This window comes from Sciurus vulgaris (assembly GCF_902686455.1).
Source record: "Sciurus vulgaris genome assembly, chromosome: 1".
NCBI lineage: Eukaryota > Metazoa > Chordata > Mammalia > Rodentia > Sciuridae > Sciurus > Sciurus vulgaris.
In genome coordinates, this window is record NC_136461.1 from 940,438 (window position 1) to 959,627 (window position 19,190).

Here is a 19,190-nt window from a genome sequence, read left to right on the forward strand (position 1 = left end):
TCTGCTCTTGTTCGGTTGACCCTGCTGCACTTCCCGGGGACGATGGGTACACGTTCCCTTTCTTGCCCTGTCTGCTGAGCTTTGGCAGTGAAGTGATGCCCCTTCAGACGGCAATTGGTCCTGCTGTGCACTTTGCTGGGTAATTTGAAACAGTCGCTTCCTCCAACTCTGGGACGGGCCCATTGCTCAATGCCCTTGATGTCCGTCCCCGTCACCCTGTCACTCCATGGATGTGCATCCTGCTTGCAGCTAATGAGCAAGTCCAAGCTGAGGACGTGTGCTTCCAGCAGCTCTGAGAGATCCCCGAGTGCCACCCACCTCTGGGGTGGGCTTGTGGGCGAGGCTGCGCTGCTGGGGCAGACGCAGAGGCTGGTGGTGATGACCACCGCCCACACTCACTGCTCACAGGCCTGGAGCCAAGGTCCCAGGTCAACGCGGGAGGCTAGCGCCTGGTGAGGACTGGCTCCTCTTAGCTGGCGCTGTCCCTGTGTCCTTTGGGGAGAGGAGGAGGGGACAAGGGCTGCTGCAAACCCTTTCAGAAGGATGCTGACCACCTCATGGAACCCCTCCTGGTTCATCACCTGGGTCAAGTTCCAAGGAGTGAGTGTGGGAGGGGCAGGTGCCTTCAGGTCACAGCGACCCTGCTGGGATAGATGGGCTCCTGGGCCCGCAGGTGGGCACAGGCTGAGCAGGCTGAGCCCCAGACCCGGAGCACCAGCGGCAGGAGCAACAGAGCCTCCTGAACTGCCCTCCCCGGCTCAGCCGTGGGCCCCGGAGGCAGAAGGCCCCCTTGCAGGACACAGTTAGCTTACTGCACAGAGCCCTGGGGAGTGTGTGGGAATGAACCCTTGCTCTTCTTTTCCGGAAAGCAGTTCCTGTTCCTAAAGTTCTGCCACAAATTCCTAGTGGGAGTCACCTGCCACACTTGCACAGGATCTTCTGGCTGGGAGGTGCCCTGGGCAGCTCTGCTGTGCTGCAGGCTTCCATTCACCAGCGTGGTGTTGCCCTCCAGGTCCCAGATCTGGTCAGGCACGGAGCCCGCAGTGGGCAGGGCCCAAGCACAGAGCATGGTGCGGTGCCCACCAGCCTATAGGAAGGTGCTCGCCCGCCATGTCCTGGCCACCCTTGCCTCAGCAGCAACCTAGGGCTCCATCAAGTTCAGATGCCCATGTGGTCCACACAATTGATCTTCAGCTGAATTCCACAGCCCAGTCAGGTTGTCCAGCCCCAGGATGATGGCAGGTCACTGCTGCTGGGTGAGAAGTAGCACAAGACACCATCTTGAGCGGCTTCCATCCTGCGGGATGTGTTGGCATACCTGGAACATTCCAGGACTGATGATCTCTCAGGGTCTCAGCAGTCCACCAGTTGTCACCCTCGCTGAGGCCACCAAGGAGGCCTGGCCCATGACTGGCCAGCTCCCACAGAGAAATGGTCTCTTCTTGACAGGGGGACAGTGTCAGAGGACTGAGGGGTGGTGGCCATCTGGGCTAGCCAGTCCTTGTGGCCCTTGAGGGCATCATGAAGGCTCATCGACTGTCCTGGTGGTGGCAGGAGCAGATGTCACTGGAGTGACAGGGACAGCACCAGCAGCTCAGAGTGACAGGTGCCATGCGTGGGAACCGATCCATGGCTGCCAGTCCTGAGGGGAGAGCCAGCTGCAGCCTGGATAAAGGCATGTGGCCATCAGCACAGCTGCTGGGGGAGCGTGGACATGGGAACTGGGATGCCTGCTGTCCCTTGGCGACCCTGCGTCTGCACCAGGAGAGGTCCTCTAGGGGAGGGAGAAGTGCCAGCAGGGGCTGTCAGAGGCAGCCTGAGGGGCCACAGAGGACCCACTCCTTCCCAGCCCTCGCCTTCCTGTATTTCCCGGCTGCATTACAGGGTCAGCTCTGTATAATATTCAGTGGGCTGCCCAGCAGGCACAGCTGCCGGCGCAGTGCTCTGTCCGCACGTACCCACCGGGTGTCACTTGGCCATGGTAGGCAGCAGGCAGGCGCTAGGTTTGCCCTGCAGTCTGGCTCTGGCCTCTGGCCTCGGGCCTCGGGCTGCCTGCGACCAGTGCACCCTACCACCTAGTGGGGGTCCTTTCTGGGGAGCTGGGTGCAGGACACGCCTGCGGGGAAGGCAAGGGGTATGACAGTGCCTCAGCTGTCAGTCTGCCATCCTCGCCAGCCATTGGTCCACTTGTCAGCCTGTGCTCAGCAGCCATTGGCCTGATCCGTAGCCCGCAAATTTTAACTGCTCAGCAATTGGCCCAATAGTCCTCAGCCTGGGAAGTTCAACTGCTTAGGTGGAGCTCCCCTGCCATGCGCGCTGTCACTCTCTCTCTCTTCAGGGCAGACTCTGTTCCTGCGTCCAGAGTGGTTTGCCTGGGCGCCTTTCACTTCTCACACTGTACTTCACGTGGGCCGTGGGGCACTGGCCTAGACGGTGACTGAGTCACAGCATGGGCAGATCAGGGGCTGTCTCAGGCAGAGGGGCCACAGGGAAGCTGACGTCCAGGCCCAGGGGCCAGTGTGGGGGCGGCAAGAGCTGGAGCCACCTCTCTTGCACCAAGGGGCGTCCAGGGTGGGCAGGTCGGGGGGGTTGGTTTGGCTCTCCATGTGCCTTTGGCCCTCGCAGGCTGGGGAGCCCCCACTTGTCCCCAGAGTGTAACAGTGAAGCCATCATTGGAACCACAGCCCACCAGGCTGTGCCCTGGGAGGCTTCCTGGTACAGCCAGTGAGTGGCTTATGCCTCACAAAGCCTTCCTGCCTCAGCGGGCCAGGCTTTGCCACCAAATGCCACTGGTGGGGTATTCGAAGCCACGTGGCTGGCTCGCTCCCAGCAGAGGCTTCTGAAAAATTTTGAAGGCACTTTTTAACAGCTTCTGTGGAAGCTCAAAGAATAGAAAACAGGAAGAGGAAACAAAACTGATTTTACAGTTTCTAAGACTGCAAACAATCCGTAGAAACTGAAAACTGCAAAGTGTGAAGTCTCTCCTCTCAGCTGCCTCCTTTAACACGCTGCCTGCAGGTGGGCACCAGGTCCTGAGGCCCTGCCCCGCTGAGGCCCTGTCCGCTCTCTGCCCCAGGAGTTGCCAGCACCAAGTCCTGAGGCCCTGTCTGCTCTCTGCCCCAGGAGTTGCCAGCACCAGGCCCTGAGGCCCTGCCCGCTCTCTGCCCCAGGAGTTGCCAGCACCAGGCCCTGAGGCCCTGCCCTGCGCCCTGGGTCCAGGAGCTGCAGGCTGCTAAGCGGTACCCCCCCTCCACTCCCACTTACTCATTCTCCTTCAGCATGGCAGTGATTTTTGCCTGCAGGTCCCTTTCATTCTCCAGCTCTGTGTGCAGGCGTCGGGAAGAGGCCTGGAGACGGCCCACAGCAGCCCTGGGGCACAGTGATGGGGGAGGGGCTGCAGGTCAGCACCAGGGTCCCTTCGTTTTTGGGAGCCAGTCTGTCTGAGCTGGTCAGCTCAGGCCAGGGGCACTGGTCCCGGGGTGCCCGCTCCCTGCTGTGGCCTCTCCTGTTCTCGGGGAGCTGCGGGCCCCTTGGAGCAGCAAGTAGCCCGCTCCCTCCCGGAGGCCCTCCCGCCCTGCCCTGCATCCTCACATGGGCCTCTTCCCTCCTAAAACTGCAGCTCCCCTGGTGCACCACCCACTGGGAGGTGAGCAGGCATCACCCTCCGTGGTGACACATTGAGGGCCTGACCAGAGGACGTACAGGGGGGACACTGGGTCAGAGGCCCTGCACGTGTGGGGAGCCTGGAACAGGTTCTGAGTGACTGGTCAGGTTGGGGCTCATGTGGACACTGCTGCCTGCAGCCACATGCCACCTACGTGTTGCTGGCCTCTCTTTCCCGGGCCATTTCGGCCGCCACGGTCTCCTGCTGCTTGCTGAGGAGGTCCATCCGCTGGCGGCAGGTGCGCAGCTCTTCTCTGAAACGTCCAGACAGAACTAGGTAATGGTTTTGGAGCTGCAGCCTCACCAGCCCTGGGCTGTGGAGGCCACATCTTTCCAGGGCCTCTGCTGAGTGACAGGACAGGGCCTGGCCTGCCCCTTTCTGAACACCCTTTGAGGGACTGGCCTTGCCACCAAGGGCACCTACGCAGCCGGAGCGCCGCGAGTCACCACCTGATGTCACTCTGGCTCCTGTCATGTGACTTTGGCAACAGAATAAAACCCCAAGTAGGACACTTGGAGGAGAACCCGGAAGTGGCAGCAGGAGGTGCCCTGGAATGATCGAGGCTGGACCAGTCTCCGGGCCTGCATGTTGCAGGCGCGCAGAAGCTTGCTGTTAGAGGAGACTCTGAAATAGCGGACCATAGCTGGACGCCAGCAGGCTGCTGTCAAACAGCTCAGTAAGAGAAACACAAGACGCAGGGGCCTGGCAGTGGCCCTGGAGGAGGCCGCCTGGGGCCTGGGCCGGCAGACTCACCTGGTCTTCTGGATGAAGAAGTCTTTCTCCTCTTGCATCCTGTCCAGGAGGTACAGGTGCCTTCGCAGCTGGGACTCCTGGATCCTGTCCCCCACGGCGGCCGCCCTCCTGCCCCCTGTGGCACAGGCCTCTGCTTTCTCTTCTTTCACTGAACTTGAACCAAGGAAGACCAAGGCTGTGCCCCTGCTGGCCGGCAGGGCCAGCTGCTCGCTGCACTGCAGAAGCCCCCAGGGTTACCTGCAGTAGCCCGAGGCAGAGGTGCTCTCCGGGCCCTCGGGGAGAGAGCCCACCTCAAACTCCAAATCCGCCAACGTGTCTCTTTCTAGAAATCAAGGTAAGAGTTTAAAAACCAAGCCGCTGCAGTGCAGTGGCCACACCTGTGATCTCAACAACCGGAGGCTGAGGCAGGAGGATCACAAGTTCAAAGCCAGCCCCAGCAACTTAGTGAGGCCCTAAGCAAAGTAGCATCCCTGGGTTCAGTCCCCAGTACCAAAACAAACAAACAAACAGCAACAACAAAAACCAGCTGATCAAACATTCGAGTCTGAAATTCAGGACAAATCCTGACCAGCTTAAACTGGATAGGCAAGTATAGTGCTCAAAGTGTGGTCCAGGGAGCCCTGGGGGCCCCCGACTCTTGGGAGTTGTGGGTTGTACCAGCACAATGTCCTGTGCCTGCAGTGACGTTTCTGGAGGCCACGGGACATTCAGATGCAGTTACGGTCTATTGAACCAGGCTCTATATTACTTACAAAAGTTTATTATTGCTATACATTATAAATGAATACGTGTGAAATTATTTTCAATTCACTTTTTAGCCCAGTAAAGGTGGAAGGATAAAACCATGGATGTCCGAAAATTTTTAAGAATGTAGATGGGGTCTCCGACAAAAATTTTGAGAATCCTTGACTTATAAAATCACTGAAAATTTCCAGCAAAACATGGCAAATTGAACTTTTGGGTCTATCTCCGCCCCCCCCCCCCCCCCGCCTAAATCTCTGTAACAGACTGAGAAAGAATTTTAAAAGGCACAGGTCTGTCTGCTGCCACAAGGAGGGTGAGAGAAGGACACACGGTCCAGGGAGGGGACACGAGGGACAGGGTGGTGAGGCCCCCAGGAGGAAAGACGTGCAGTGGGCAGGGAACCGCGTGTGCAGACTGCAACAGCTGCCTGGGCCAGCATGAGGGCCAAATCAAGGGTTTCTCAGGAAGATTTCAGATCATCATAAAATTTAAAAAGAAAATCTAAATGCGTCCAGGAAAAGAAAATAAAAATAGGTCACATTCAAAGGATTCAGCTAAAAATGGCATCGATTTCTCAATAGTGTTGCCGGGACTGGAAAACTATGGTCTGCCACTTTCAAATCCGAGCCATGGTTTGTCCTCCCTTTAGCTAAAGACCGTAGTATCAGCTCCCTGTTGGGGAAGGTGTGAATTCAGAGGGCAGAGTCTCGCTGAAGTCCAGGAGCACGTTGCCTGTCTTCCCTGGGCCTCCTTTACCGTCCTCCATGGAGGGGAGACTGTCCGGAAGCTCCTCTCCAGAGATCAGACTAGCAGCTCCTTCCATGTCGAGAGACAGAGATCTGCTACGAGAAAGTCATCACAAAATATAGATCAATAGGATCAGAGAGCTAAACAAATGGACTGCATAATAATCAATAACTTACCTTAAAAAGACATTAAGAAAAAGAATAGGTAAGTCGCAGACTAGGAAAAAATATTTGTAGTGCAGATATCTGACAAAGGTCTTACATCCAGAATATGTAAAGAGTTCCTACATATCAACAACATGAAGTCCAAACTTTGACTTACACAGATGAAAGATCGAGAATGGCATGACACAAGAAGATACAGAAATGGCCAGTGAGCCACACCCAGAGTCACTGGGGACGTAGACTAAAGTCACAGCACTGTGCCCACGAGGAAACCTCAAGTCGGGAACAGTAGCAAGAGTTCTGGGCAGCCGGGAGCGTTGCTGGCGGGAGTTTCTTGTGAACATGCCCCAGCGACAGGCCACAGTCCCACGTCCCGCCGAAGAAGCAAAGCCTGTCCACAGAGGCTGCTCGAGAACATTCCTGGCAGGTTTATTCTCCACAGCTCCAAACCGAAACCACCCAGGAGTCTGGGACTCGAGACCAGGAGGGAAGGATGGCACGGGCTCCCTGGGGGACGGTGCTGTGCTGGAGGCAGGGCAGCTCCCGGGGCCCCAGAGCACCGTGAGGTCGGTGAGTGGACCCAGGAGTACACCTGAGGCCCAGCACAGCTCCCTGGGACAGTGACTTCCGGGGTGGAGGGGCGCTAGGGTGCATCCCACACCTGGGTTGGGGTGGCAGTTACCCAGGCACATGCGATGGTCAAAATGGACCTAACGGAACATTTTGGATCTCTGCATTTGCCAGCTGTGGTGGCCACGCCCGTGGCCCCAACTACGAGGGAGGCTGAGGCGGGAGGACAGTGAGTCCAAGCCATCAGCAAACTTAACAAGACCCGGTCTCAAAATAAGAACTACAAAGGGCTGGAGACGTAGCCCAGCGGTCGCGCCCCGGGCCCACTCCCAGCTCCACACACACAGAGACTTAGGAGCTTCGCTGTGTCGAGTGCTATTTCAGTAGAACACACACACCCACAGTCAGGGCTCAGGAGCGCTTCCTCGAGAGCTTCAGAGCCTGGCTCAGGCCCCACTGGGACGAGGCCCGTGCCCCTGCAGAGCTCCTGGTGTAGATGTTCACTCAAGGAGTGTGAAGGTGAGAGCGCTTCCTGTGCATTTCTTCCTGTGGACACTGAATTTGATGTATGACTCCATTTACCTTCTGTCATCCCACAAACATGTGATCGCTCTAACACCCACTGTCCTGTTGGGCTTGCACCACAATCAATACGCAAAAGAGCAGGTGGTCAGGGCTTACGTCAGGGTGTGGAAGGAGAGGCCTCGTGTGGGGAGACTCAAGGCCACGGGTGATTCCGGTGGCTGAGCACAGGCGCAGGACCTGGGCTTTCGTTGCTGGATTCAGCCGTCCTTCAGAACGACCCACTAAACATGTGTTCACTGCCTTGAAATGTTTCCTGTTATGCTATTAATAAGTCAATGCCAGTGATTCAAAGTGGCAGAGGAACTTTGCGGTGAAGTCCCAAGAGGCAGGACTCCAAGCCTGTAAAACACCACGAGCTCTTCCACCTCGAGGACGGCCTCCCATGCGTCTGTGCTCCCAGGGGTTTTCGGAAGACACGGGTGAATGGCCGGACCCGTCCAGCTGTCTCGGGAGCTTGGTTCAGCGGCTCTCACAGCCTCGCTGGGCACCCAGTGGACCACGGAACACGTGCAGCTGAGCGTCCTGGCCCAGAGGCCGTGCTACCCTGGCACTCACCTGATTCTGCTCCTATCCTCCAAAACGGCGCAAGGAATCCTATTTCCACACACGATCTACTAGGACAAGCAAACGAGGACGTGGAAGGACAAGGAGCCCTGGGGGCCAGGCCCCTGCGCGGGCCTCGGGCCCCAGAGAAGCAGAGAGCGAGGGCAGACTGGGCAGAACCAGGAGGCGCACAGGCCACTCCACTTTGGTACCCTGGCCCTATTTCTCATATAAACTATGAGAAGGCAGTTCAGATTTAGTGGACGAGATGCTGCGAGATTCAAGATCAACGTCATCATTGTTAGCATGAAAAACTGAGGGGCAGCTCAGTGAAGCCTGCTCCTAGAATTCTGTCCCTGGGGAAGACGGAGGGGTCAAGTCCGAAGCCGCAGGAGGGAAGGATGAAGAAAGACGGACCCTGAGGGCGGGTTTCCAGTTGGAACCTGGTCCTTGCTCACTGTCAGGTTCTTCTCCCGCCCCCGCAGGCTGACCTCTAGGTCAATATGGTGCAGATCCTGTTTGCTGCTGCAGGGAAAGGAAGTGACAGGCTGAACCCCGAGGCAGCATGGGAAACTTCCTGAGGCGCACTTGGCCCAGGCTTCTCCAGAGAAGATGGACAGAGGAAAAGGAGGTGCTGGCACCAAATGAGGCTTGGCACAGGGCTCTGGAAAGTCCAGAGGAGCTGGAGGCCCAGGTGGCAGCACAGACCTGGATAGCAGCCAACTCCTGTGGCCACGGGAGTCTGCAATGTCCATACAAGGGACAGCAGTCCAAACCCCCCAGTGCAAAAGCAGATGGAGCCATCTGGGGGGTGACACAGACTTGCCCTGACCTGTCTCTCATGTGGGACTGACCCAGCCCCAGTAAGCCCATGGTGGTCAGGGTAGCCCAGTGTTGGACAGGATGCCACGGTGGACAGACCCCATCTGGTTTCTGAGGTGAGTTGACTAAACCACTTCTTGATATTTGCTGGGTCCCCAACCAGAAGAATCACGTGTGCCAGAGTAGAAGCATCTGGGACGCTAGGGAAGAGGGGTGTCATTTCAGGCAACACAGGAGTCTAGACGCTGGCTGGACAGCTTGCTCACGTTGCTGGATGTGGCCTGGATGACGAGAGCCAAGCGTCTTCCTGTTTATCAGAATAAACACCAAGGAAATCGGATTTGGAAAAGCTACAATTTATAATCACATCAGAAAATTGAAGCACTTAATAAGCCCAACAGAAGACACAGGACCGCTGGTGACGGCGAGCCCTGGGGACGTTCAAGAAGACCTACTAAAAAGTGGGACGAACGGCCCGGTTTCTCCAACAAACAAAAGTCCCTGGGAGACAGGGGCCCGGCCGCTGCGCATCAGTGGGCCTCCCCCTGTGGGGACCTTGCCGGTTCAAGCACACGGAGTGACGGGTGACGTGCTGCTCTTGACGATGCCCTGAAGCCAGCACAGGTTGGATCTCCTTAAGAAATCACCACGGAAGCGGGGCGTGGTGCACACCTGTGATCTCGGCAAAGGGAGCCTGAGGTAGGAGGATCCCACGTTCAAGGCCAGCCTGGGCTACTTAGCCAGATCTTGTCTGAACACTAAAAAGTACTGGGGATGTAGCTCAGTGATAAAGCACCTCTGGGTTAAATCCTCAGTACCAAAAGAGAAAAGAAAGAAAGAAAGAAAAAGGAAAGGAATCACTGTCAACCTTGTTGGGGTTGATGATGATTTTGCAGTTATTGACCAAGGCCGTCTTTGTCTGCCTGGGGTGCACAGGAACACTCTCAGTGAGAGGGGACGCCGCCGCAGCCCCAGCCCATTCCCTCACGGCACAGCTCAGGCCGTACCTGCTGGTGCAGGGACATGGGCACCGGTGGTTCATTGTCCCTCCTTCTGTTCTCCTGATTTAGACATTTCCCGTAGAGGACACTTGAAAACAGAAGAAAGTCTTTTAAAAAATAAATGCACATTCAGGAGACTCCACGTTTCCAAGATATTCTTTTCAAATTGCTACAGATATTTACTAAACCCCCCAAAGTCCCACCAGGAGAGACGGGGAGAGAGAGCCCGCATAGGAGCACCTACGCGGGAGACTGGGGAGAGAACAGTGTTCAGCAGGACCAGGGGAGGGCACCCTGACAGCACCAAGAATATTCTAGAGTCAGGACATCAAGATGGCGGTGCTTTGGCAGAGACAGGCACACCAGGGGAGCAGGGAAGGGCAGGACAAGGCTGCCCTGGACTGGCCACACAGCACAAGAGTCTGCTCTGCAGAGAGGACGGGCGCTCTGCGGGTGGGCAGTCAGGTCCAGGTGGGTGACAGGTTCCTGCGTGGACACAGTGGGGTGTGTTTCTAAGACTCTGGGAACGTTAGCCACGAGAAGGAACACTGGTTGCCACCTACATTCCTCTTCAGACACCTTGGGCAAGTTGCGGAGAAGACAGAGCACAGAAGACAGCGACCCCGGCCCGAAGGTCCAGACCTGCGTCGGGGCAGCTGAGAGCCAGTGCGGAACACAGTCCGGCAGGCCCACACAGAGGCTTCATCAGCACTTTCCAGGGGGGCCCTTCAGACAACCAACCCGCGGGCAGCCACAGGCCGGCTACTGGCCTCACCCCTGCTCTCCTGGCATTATTAACAGTGCCTGGGGCTGGACCAGACTATTTCCTGGTATAAACCAAGAAAAGTTGCTTTACATCATTTGTAACGAGGGAAATGCAAGATGTCCCACGCAGAGCTGTGGGGCTCTGACAGGCAGCTGGCACTGCGTGGCAAAGTTAAAGGGTGTGGGCACTCTGCTTCCTCCTGCTGCTGCCCCAACATGTGACCACACTCTCGAGGCTTAAGGAAACTCACATTTTTCTTATAGTTCTGGAGGCCAGACATCTGAATGAGTCTCACAGGGCTACCCAAGGTCAGGGGTGTGGATTCAGCTTGACGTGACTGTGGCCATCTTGGGTCCCACCACCAAGACCTATGTATGCTTGGCTCCCCTGAATCCCCCTGGCTGGGTTTTCCTGCATGTTTTCCCCACAAACCACAAATAGGTAAAACCATTAAACGTGTATGGGGAGCCCAAGACCTGGGCCCTGGCTCCCAGGGTGCGCCTGGCTCTTCCATATTGTCTGAAGGCAAACCAGGCACATTCTAGACACGATGGGTCCTAACCCTCCTCCTGAGCCAAACTGGGGATCCACCTGTTCTTGTTGCCGCCCAGGACCACGCTTCTGTCCTAAGTCCCCAGGAAACTACGTGCTGAGCAGTCTTGGACCTGCCTCTCCAGCCTCAGCGCGGTGGGTGGTCCGCACACACACTGGGCTGTGCTGGGGCAGTGAGCGGCGGTCCTTTCTGGAGACCCTGGACAGAACCTGCTTGCTCCGGTTTCCCACTCTCTACAGCCACCCTCACTCCTGGCCCCACGGCCTGTTCCCAGGTCTTCAGAGCTGGGGTGCCAGGTAGGTTGCCAGGCTCCTGTTCCCTCTTCTGCCTCCCTCCTCCACTAAAGGGCCCACCCTGGTGGCCTGGAGGAACGCTCCATTTCAGCCAGCTGATGGGCAGCCTGAACTCGCTGGCCTGGAGCCTCAGGTTCAGAAGACGGACACAATGCCACTGTCCTGCTTACCAGGCGCTCTGGCTGGCAGGCTCTCCTGGGAGTGCACCTACCAACTCTCCGGGCTGCTCTTTACAGCACCCCTGGGTGGCTCTGCAGGAAGGCCCTCCCTCGCAGTCTGGTGGCAAGGAAGGGCCAGCTGCAGGCCTCTGCTCTCCAGCCCCTGGTCACAGGGCCAGTCGCCCTGTGCCTTCTCTGTGTCCAGATCTCTTTCGTGCAAGGACCCCAGTGGCATCTCACGGGGCCCTGCTCCAGAACGCCCCCCTTAACTACTTACAACCGACAACCCTCTCCCCAAATAAGGTCGCCGAGTCGGAGTCCGCCCGCCGCGTGCGAGTGTCCGAGAGGCACACTGACCCAGCACCGACGCCAGCCGGGCGGCACCCACCTCTCCAGGGGCTGCTCGGCCCTCTCCCGCCCGAGGCCCTCGTCAGCGGCCCGGCCAGGCGGTGGCCCTCTCGGCTGCCCTGGCCGCGGCGCTCGCGGCTCCATGGCAACGCGGCGCGCTCGGCCCCGCGCAGGCGCGCTGCGGGCCGGGGTGCGGCCTGGGTCGCGGGGCAGGTGCGCGCGGGGCGGGCTCGGCCCTCGCGCAGGACCCGAGCGGCTGCCCCTGCCCGCCCCTGCCCGGCGCCCAGGAGGGGCACCGCCCCCTGCGCCACCTGCCCGCCGCAGGCCTGGGGAGTCCCTTGCTTTAATACTGGGCACGGACCTCCACGAGAGTCCAGAAGTCCTGCAAAGCGCGCGCCGGGCCGCGTCCCCCGCAGTCCCGGCTGGAGGGACTGAACTGAGGCGCCCTAGCAGCCCCTGGCGGTTCTTCTAAGAGGAGTTCGGAGGCTGAGGTGTCTTCTTGGCCCTGCGGTAGGATGACTGGTTCACTGCACTCCAGAGGGGAAGCACAGGCCAAGCCAGGGCACCAGGCAGCACAGCTCCCAGCCAGGCAGGGTCCGCTTCTGGGTCCTGCTGTGGAGTGGCCTCCACAACACACCCTAAGGGAGAAAATCAAGATGCAGAACTACTGCATTTTATCTACAAAGGGGCAACAAGAACACACCTGTTTTTCTTACCTGGCCAGTGGTTGAGAGACCCTGATCTGACGTGGGAGAGAAGCAAGGCCTGAGTAGCAGGAGTAGTGGAGCTTCCCGGCAGATGGAGCCAGGCAGGGTCAGGGACTTGGTGGGGATGAGCGGGACCTCCACTTGTGGGGTGGGGGTATCCAGGTGGATGCCCCCAATACGAGGCTGCCCAGACTCCTGGCTCCAGTGCTATAGAGGTGGCCACTGCCTCCCTAGGAAGGGCCGGCACCCCCTCATGTGGGAAGATGTGGAGAAGTCTCCCCGGAGGCAACAGGGTTCCCTCAGGGTCTGTGCCTGCGCCTTCTCCTGGCTGCCAGTGAGGCCAGTTTTCAGCTTAATCTAGTGTTAAGTAAAATTCAGAGGAGGTTGCTGACTTGGACTGAACGCCCATCTAGGCCCCGACAGACAGATGTCAGTGTAGTCACTCATGCCATCTCCACATCGCCAAGGGGAAACTAAGTTTTTTGTCTGAACTTCCAAAAGGTCAGGAGAATCAGAAGATAACCAAATCTCCAGACAGGCAGGTTTCAGCAGGCGTGATAAGGAAGCCCCTCTGCTTTAGTCCTCACAGGGAAAGCAGCTGAAGCCACCCCCTGCCAACTGCGTTGGGTACATGCTGGATTTTACCAACTCGCTGCCATGCCCAGCTGAGCACTTTTTCTAAATCTGTAGATGGAAGGCAGTTTGACTCATGAATTGTAAGTAAGATCCAATTGGGTGTTTAAATTCGTCGAGATTTTGTTTGTTTTCTCCAGACGACGTCTTGCTGCGTGGCCCAGGGTGGCCTCTAACTGATCCTTCTGCCTCAGCCTCCTGAGTGCTGGCACTACAGGCATGTGCCACTGGGCCTGGATGAAATTTTGTTCTTTGACACCTCTGCCTTTGCAAGGATGGTGAGACACCAGCCAAAGAAAGCTTTCAAACTTGATGGAAACCATAAACTCACATATCTGGACACTCAGCAGGCCTCAAGCAGAGTAAAGAAAAAAATCACACCAAGACACGGAATAATTAGATTGACAGAAATGAGAAGTGGAGAAAAGCTCTGGCATGCCGGGGGAAGAGCCACGGAGCATGCTGGCAGAGTCCTGGTGAGGAGCCAGGCAAGCTGGAAGTCAGGGGCACCAACTTGGAGACACCGCGCGGGAAGCAATACAAAGAACCCTGATCACCTGAATGTCCATGCCTGGGAAGAAAGTCCTAAAGAGTAAAGGCCTTTGGTGGGGTGTGAAGTATTAGCAATACGGCTGTGATTTTCAAAAATGAAGATAGCGGGGGTGGGGGTAGAGCTCAGTGATAGGCACTTGCCTAGTGGGAACGCAGCCCTGGTTCATCCTCAGCACTGCAAAATCAATACATAAGTAAATAAGGGAAAGTTTCTACCTCTGGCTGAGAAGCAAGAGGGATAGGTTTACTTCCTGCCTGAAACAACTGAAAAACAGACCAGAACATTCGGGACAGCAGTTCTCAAGTCGGGGAACACCAGGACAGTGTCCTGGAAGGTGGACATGGAGGAGGGGAGCCCTCACATGACCCCTGGGAAGTTCCAGACTGCAGTTCAGGGAAAGGGAACAGAGGCAAGGAGAAGCTGGTAGCACGGATCATTTTAGCACAATTAAAAACGTTGGTTTGCCTGGCTCAGTGATGTATGCCTATAATCCCAGCGGCTCAGGAGGCTGAGGCAGGAGGATCACAAGTCAAAGCCAGTCTCAGCAAAATGAGGGTGCTAAGCAACTCGGTGAGACCCCCACCTCTAAATAAAATACAAAATAGGGCTGGGGATGTTGCTCAGTGGTTGAGTGCCTGAGTTCAATCCCTGGTACCAAAACAAAACAAAAAAAATCTTGGTTTTTCAGAAGATAGTGTTCGGAGAACAAACAGACAAACTGCTGACTGGTAAAAATATTTACAAAACACAGTCAACAAAAGATTGGTGTCTAAAAAAATATAAATAACTCACAAAAGAAGGATTAGCATCCTCATTTTCTAAAATCAGCAGAAGACTTAACAGAGGCCACTGGATAAAGCAAAACATGCCCAGCGTCTTAATCACTAAGAAAGGGCATGTGAAGTCCACCACGAGATGCTTCCACACAGCCATGGAGTGGCAGCAGCCAGAGCCGTGCAGTGTGCTCGGGGCTGAGGAGGAGGGGCAGAAGCTCTCCTGGGCACAGCTGGAGTGCAAACCAGCAGGCCCACTGTGGGTAGCTGAGTGGCAGTTTCTTACAGAGTGAAGCACATGCCCCCCTGAGCTACAGTAATCCTACATGCACCCTTTTATTAAAAAGAAATGCAAACATGCCACCACCCAAAGATTTGTGCCTAAGAGTTCAAAGCAGCTTTACTCAAAGGACCCCAAACTAGACACAACGCAAATGTCCGTTAACAGGGGGACAGTGAAGCCAATGAGGTCTATTCAGACAGGGGGCACAACTCGGGAATGGGAGCAGGCTGCTGGTTGATTCTCAGAAGTACCGCGCTACCTGGGCGTGGTGGTGTAGGTCTATAGTTCCAGCTACTCAGGAGGCTAAGGCAGGAGGATGGCTTGATCCCAGGAGTTGAAGGTCAGCCTGGGAAACAAAGTGAGACCCCATCTCAAAATTAAAAAAAAAGTTCCTGGGTGCTGTGGCATGTGAGGATTGCAAGTTCAAGGCCAGACGCAGCAACTTAACAGGATCCTCAGCAGCTTAGAGAGACCCTATCTCAACATAAAAAATAGAACGAATTGGGGATGTGGCTCAGTGGTGGAGGACCCTGCCTCAAGCCCCAGCACCCTCCCACCACAAGTATCAGGCAGGCTTTGCACCAAGTGTCAACAGCATGGCTTAATTCAGAAACCCGAGAGGGGTGGTGGGGGATTGAAAGAAGGCAAACAAACACATTGAGAAAGCTGGGACCAGGTGGGACCCTGTCCTCTGCTGGAGAACAATGACCCAGAGCTAGCTCAGTATGTTTATTAGGTAGGTTTCATCATCAAAAGCTTGTTTGTGAGAAAGTTTCAGTAAAGCAGACAGGCTTGAAGGTGGCAGTACAGCTTGGGAGACACTGAGGTCATCTTGTTGTGCCCAGAATTCTCTGTCCCCCGGAGTTGGTGCCTGAGCTCCAGTCCAGACTGACAGAGCTCTGTGCCTTTGTGCAAACCTGGGGTCACCAGCCTTTCAAACCTTGCAGTCAGATGTCGGCTGGAGACCTGGGGAGCTAGAGGGTGGACAGTGGGATTCAGCTCCTGGCTGTCTGGGGGTTGGGGCCTTGTTCCTCGTGGCGGAGGCTGCACTCAGCTCCTTGCCCCATGAGCCTCTCAGCTCAGGCAGCTGGTGTCCTCAAGGGAGCAAGGACAGGACAGACCTTCGAGACCCAAGTCTCAGGAGGGAGCTTGCAATTCCCGGCTGCTCGTGCAATGTGGTCGTGTGTGGCTGGACCCAGAGCACAGGTAAGGGAAGCAGGTCACAGAGAACCGAGGCCAGCAGGAAGGCTGCCCACCTGGACTTCTGGTTTTATGATTTCATTTGTCTATTTCAGTAAAGGTGGATCGGTGGTGACAGAGGGCAGGCCAGCTGTCACTCAGGACAGGGGCTTGCGGAGGAGTCTGCCCTGGGCTGCAGCCCCAGGCATGGTAGGCAAGTGCTCCACCACTGAGCCATACCCCAGCCTGACTTTTTTCAAGTGATTAAAAATATTGATAATTATGAAGTTGGGCGATGGGTACGTGGCAGGTTGACACATTCTTTTTTCTTTTCTTTTTTGCTATATTGGGGTTTGAACCAAAGCCTCACACATGCTAGGTAAATTCTCTGCCCTTTTAATTTTGTTCTGAGACAGGGTCTTACTAAATTGCCCTGGTGGACTTGAACTTGTGATCCTCCTGCCTTGTCCTCCCGGTGGCTGGGCTCACAGGCGTGGCCACCATGCTCAGCAGGAGGTGACTTGTTCAGGTTATGGAAATCTCAACATCAGGGTTGTTGGAGGTTCTATAGTCCTGCAGAACCCCTCAAACTGCATACTTAAAATTATTTTGGCTGGGCGTGGTTGTGCATGCCTGTAATCCCAGCGGCTTGGGAGGCTGAGGCAAGAGGATTTCGAGTTTAAAATCAATCTCAGCAAAAGCAAGGTATTAAGCAACTCAGTGAGACCCTGTCTCTAAATAAAATACAAAATAAGGCTGGGATGTGGCTCAGTGGTTGAGTGCCTCTGAGTTCAATCCCAGGTACACCCCCACCAAAAAATTAGTTATTTTGTTTTATATAGATTTAATCTCAGTAAAGCTGATTAAAAATAAAATCATATAGCATGTAGGCTCCAGGCCATGATCCAATGGGCTTGCCTAATCTGACCCTGCCTGCCTCCATCTGCCACCCTGCTCCTCACAGCAGGCCCCCACTGGCCTGGCTTTGCTTCCCCTTGGATTTGCTGGTGGGGTCCTGCCTCAGGGCCTTTGCACCATCTGTCCTCTTGGAATCTTACTTGGGTTCTTCCTTAAGTCCCTCCATGGTGCACATTATTTTGTAAATTACCTCTCTCTCTTTTTAGTTTGGTGACCTACTGTCCGCCTTCTAGGGCACAGGGATTTTTTATCTCTTATTCCCACACGGTGCTTAGACCAATCCCCGGCACACGGCAGGATGATTAATTCTGTGAAGGCTTGTTAACTGAATGTGGGTCTGTGCAGGGCCCTTTCTTGAGGAAGCTTACTGGATGCACTCCAACACCAGGCACTGGAAGGACGGCAGCAAACCCGCTTCTCTTTCCCTGACGTATGCATGAAGGATTGGCGTCTAGGACCGGGGGCGCCCGGCTGCTTTCCTTGTGGGGTATCTGGGCATAGTCTATGGGGGCTCGCTTCAGTCTGGGAGTGGGTGGGCGGGTGGGGGCCCGGTGGGGGCCCTCCACTTCCCAGCCTCCTGTCTTAGGAGTTTCCACCATACTGACTCAGTCATGCTCACCCGTGTGATGTTTTCCTCGATCCACAGTCCTTTTGTTAGAAATGTAAATTTGTGTTTAACACTTTCTTTTATTATACAAAAGAATTCAAAATGCCACTTTAAAAAACACAAAATACAAGAATAGAGTCCCAACTCCTGCATGTTAAACACAGTAATTGTGCTGGGACATCTAACTCAAGCGTAGGGAAAAAAGGCTCCGAGAGCCTGGGTTTGGCTGTTCGCTGATTCTGAGGGCGGCGGTGACAAAACCCAGTGCCTTCTAAGCCGGTTTTCCCAGTGGACTGCACCCTCCGTGGAAGTAGACGGCCCATCTTGGCCGTCCCAGTATTTTGCATTCGATCCTCTCTGCCAAGTTCCCTCTGCTTCTCCAGATGAATGGATTCCATCTGAAAATCATAGGATTAATAATTACAGTCTAAGCTGGGTAAAACCCTGCTCGTTATCACTGCCGTTTTCTCTCTGTGGTGTGCTTTCCCAGGGAAATAACAAAGCAACTTCACAAGTGCATCAGGCAGGGATTTTAAGTTCGGCTAATGCAGTTTCCTTTCCAGGCTGCATGAGTCACCTCCACCTCCTGCGGCCCGGCCTGCTGCCACAGAGCCGCCTTGAGGGATGCTAGCCAGCCCTCCTCCCAAGCCTCACGCTGGGTGCTCCCTTACCCTGTGCTCTGAGCATCCAGCAAGGTAGCCATCCAAGGCAGTAAGCCAGGGGAGGCTGAGGGCCGCTTACACGCACAGCAGACTGTGGCCCCTTCTGCAGCTCTCTCTGTGCCGACCGGGCCAAGCTCTCCAGGGGCAGTGAGCCGGGACTCCTGGGCTGATGGAGGCAGGTTTTCACACTTCCAGGGCCTATGCTGCCTCCTGCCCAGTGCCATATGGAGAGAGCAGAAGGCCTCCCTGCACTGGGCACAAGAAACAGCAGCCACTGCCCCAAACACCCAACCAAAGGGCTCTGGGTGGACCCCCTAATGGATAGGCCAGGGTTTTACATGTCAAAGGGGCAACAGGGAGAACGAAGAAGAGGGAGTCGATGTCCAGGGACTGGATGCCCAGGACCCAAGGCCCGGTTTCTTTCTCATTGCTGTCCTGCAGTAGCATAGCTCTCCCCAAGACAAGGGGAGGGGAGTGTCCAGGTGTCTTCCAGGAGCAGATGCACCTGAGACATCTTTGATGGAGACCCCTCCAAAGTTGCCCCAGGAACAATGACGGAAGCGGGTGACGCTGGGAGTAACCCCAGGCCGCCAAGCCTCTGCTGGTCAGAGTGTGGTTCCTGATGTGAGACTCTTTTTAACAGATTTCAATGTTGTTTTAATCACTTTTTGCATCACTGTGATCAAAATGCCTGACAAGAACAACTTAGAGGAGAGAAAGTTTATTTGGGGCTCATGATTTCAGAGGTTTAGTCCATGGTGGGCCAAGTCCACAGCTCTGGGCCTTGGTGAGGGGGAGCATCATGGGAGGGGCCAGAGGAGGAAAGCTGCTCAGTTTATGGCATCTGGGAAGCAGAACAGGAGGGAAGAGGACACAGAGAAGATGCACCCTTCCAGGACCACCTCCACGGACCCTCCTCCTCCAGCCATGACCGCCCGCTGCAGTCACACCGTCGTTCAAACTAGGATGCACTATTAGGTCACAGCTCTCGAAATCCAATCCTTTTACCTCTGAACATTCCTGCATTAGCACAGGAGCTTTGGGGGACACAAACCTTCATGGGGCCATGGGCTTCTGACACCCGGCCACTCTCATCCCTTCATTCTGTGCCTGAAGAAACCAAAGCCAGGGAATGACTTCTCTGAGCCCCACAGCAGGTCAGGA

General features: G+C 55.7%; 1 protein-coding gene across 13 annotated transcripts in view; it reads right to left on the minus strand.

The window, feature by feature from the left end:
* CFAP74 (cilia and flagella associated protein 74) overlaps positions 1 to 11,916 on the minus strand; it is a 39,680-nt gene extending 27,764 nt beyond the window's left edge. For 3 of the 13 annotated variants that reach the window (XM_079149452.1, XM_079149449.1, XM_079149443.1), the window contains exons 1-6: positions 11,752 to 11,913; positions 5,918 to 6,003; positions 4,655 to 4,739; positions 4,418 to 4,570; positions 3,819 to 3,917; positions 3,265 to 3,369 (exon numbers count right to left, since the gene is read on the minus strand). In XM_079149452.1, coding sequence (XP_079005578.1) covers positions 3,265 to 3,369; positions 3,819 to 3,917; positions 4,418 to 4,570; positions 4,655 to 4,739; positions 5,918 to 6,003; positions 11,752 to 11,855 — 632 coding nt within the window. In that variant the 5' untranslated portion in view covers positions 11,856 to 11,913. Of the gene's footprint in view, positions 1 to 3,264; positions 3,370 to 3,818; positions 3,918 to 4,417; positions 4,571 to 4,654; positions 4,740 to 5,917; positions 6,004 to 11,751 lie in introns of those variants that run through there. The other 10 variants (XM_079149450.1, XM_079149453.1, XM_079149451.1 and 7 more) reach the window with 8 other exon arrangements.
* Positions 11,917 to 19,190: the final 7,274 nt, after the last annotated feature.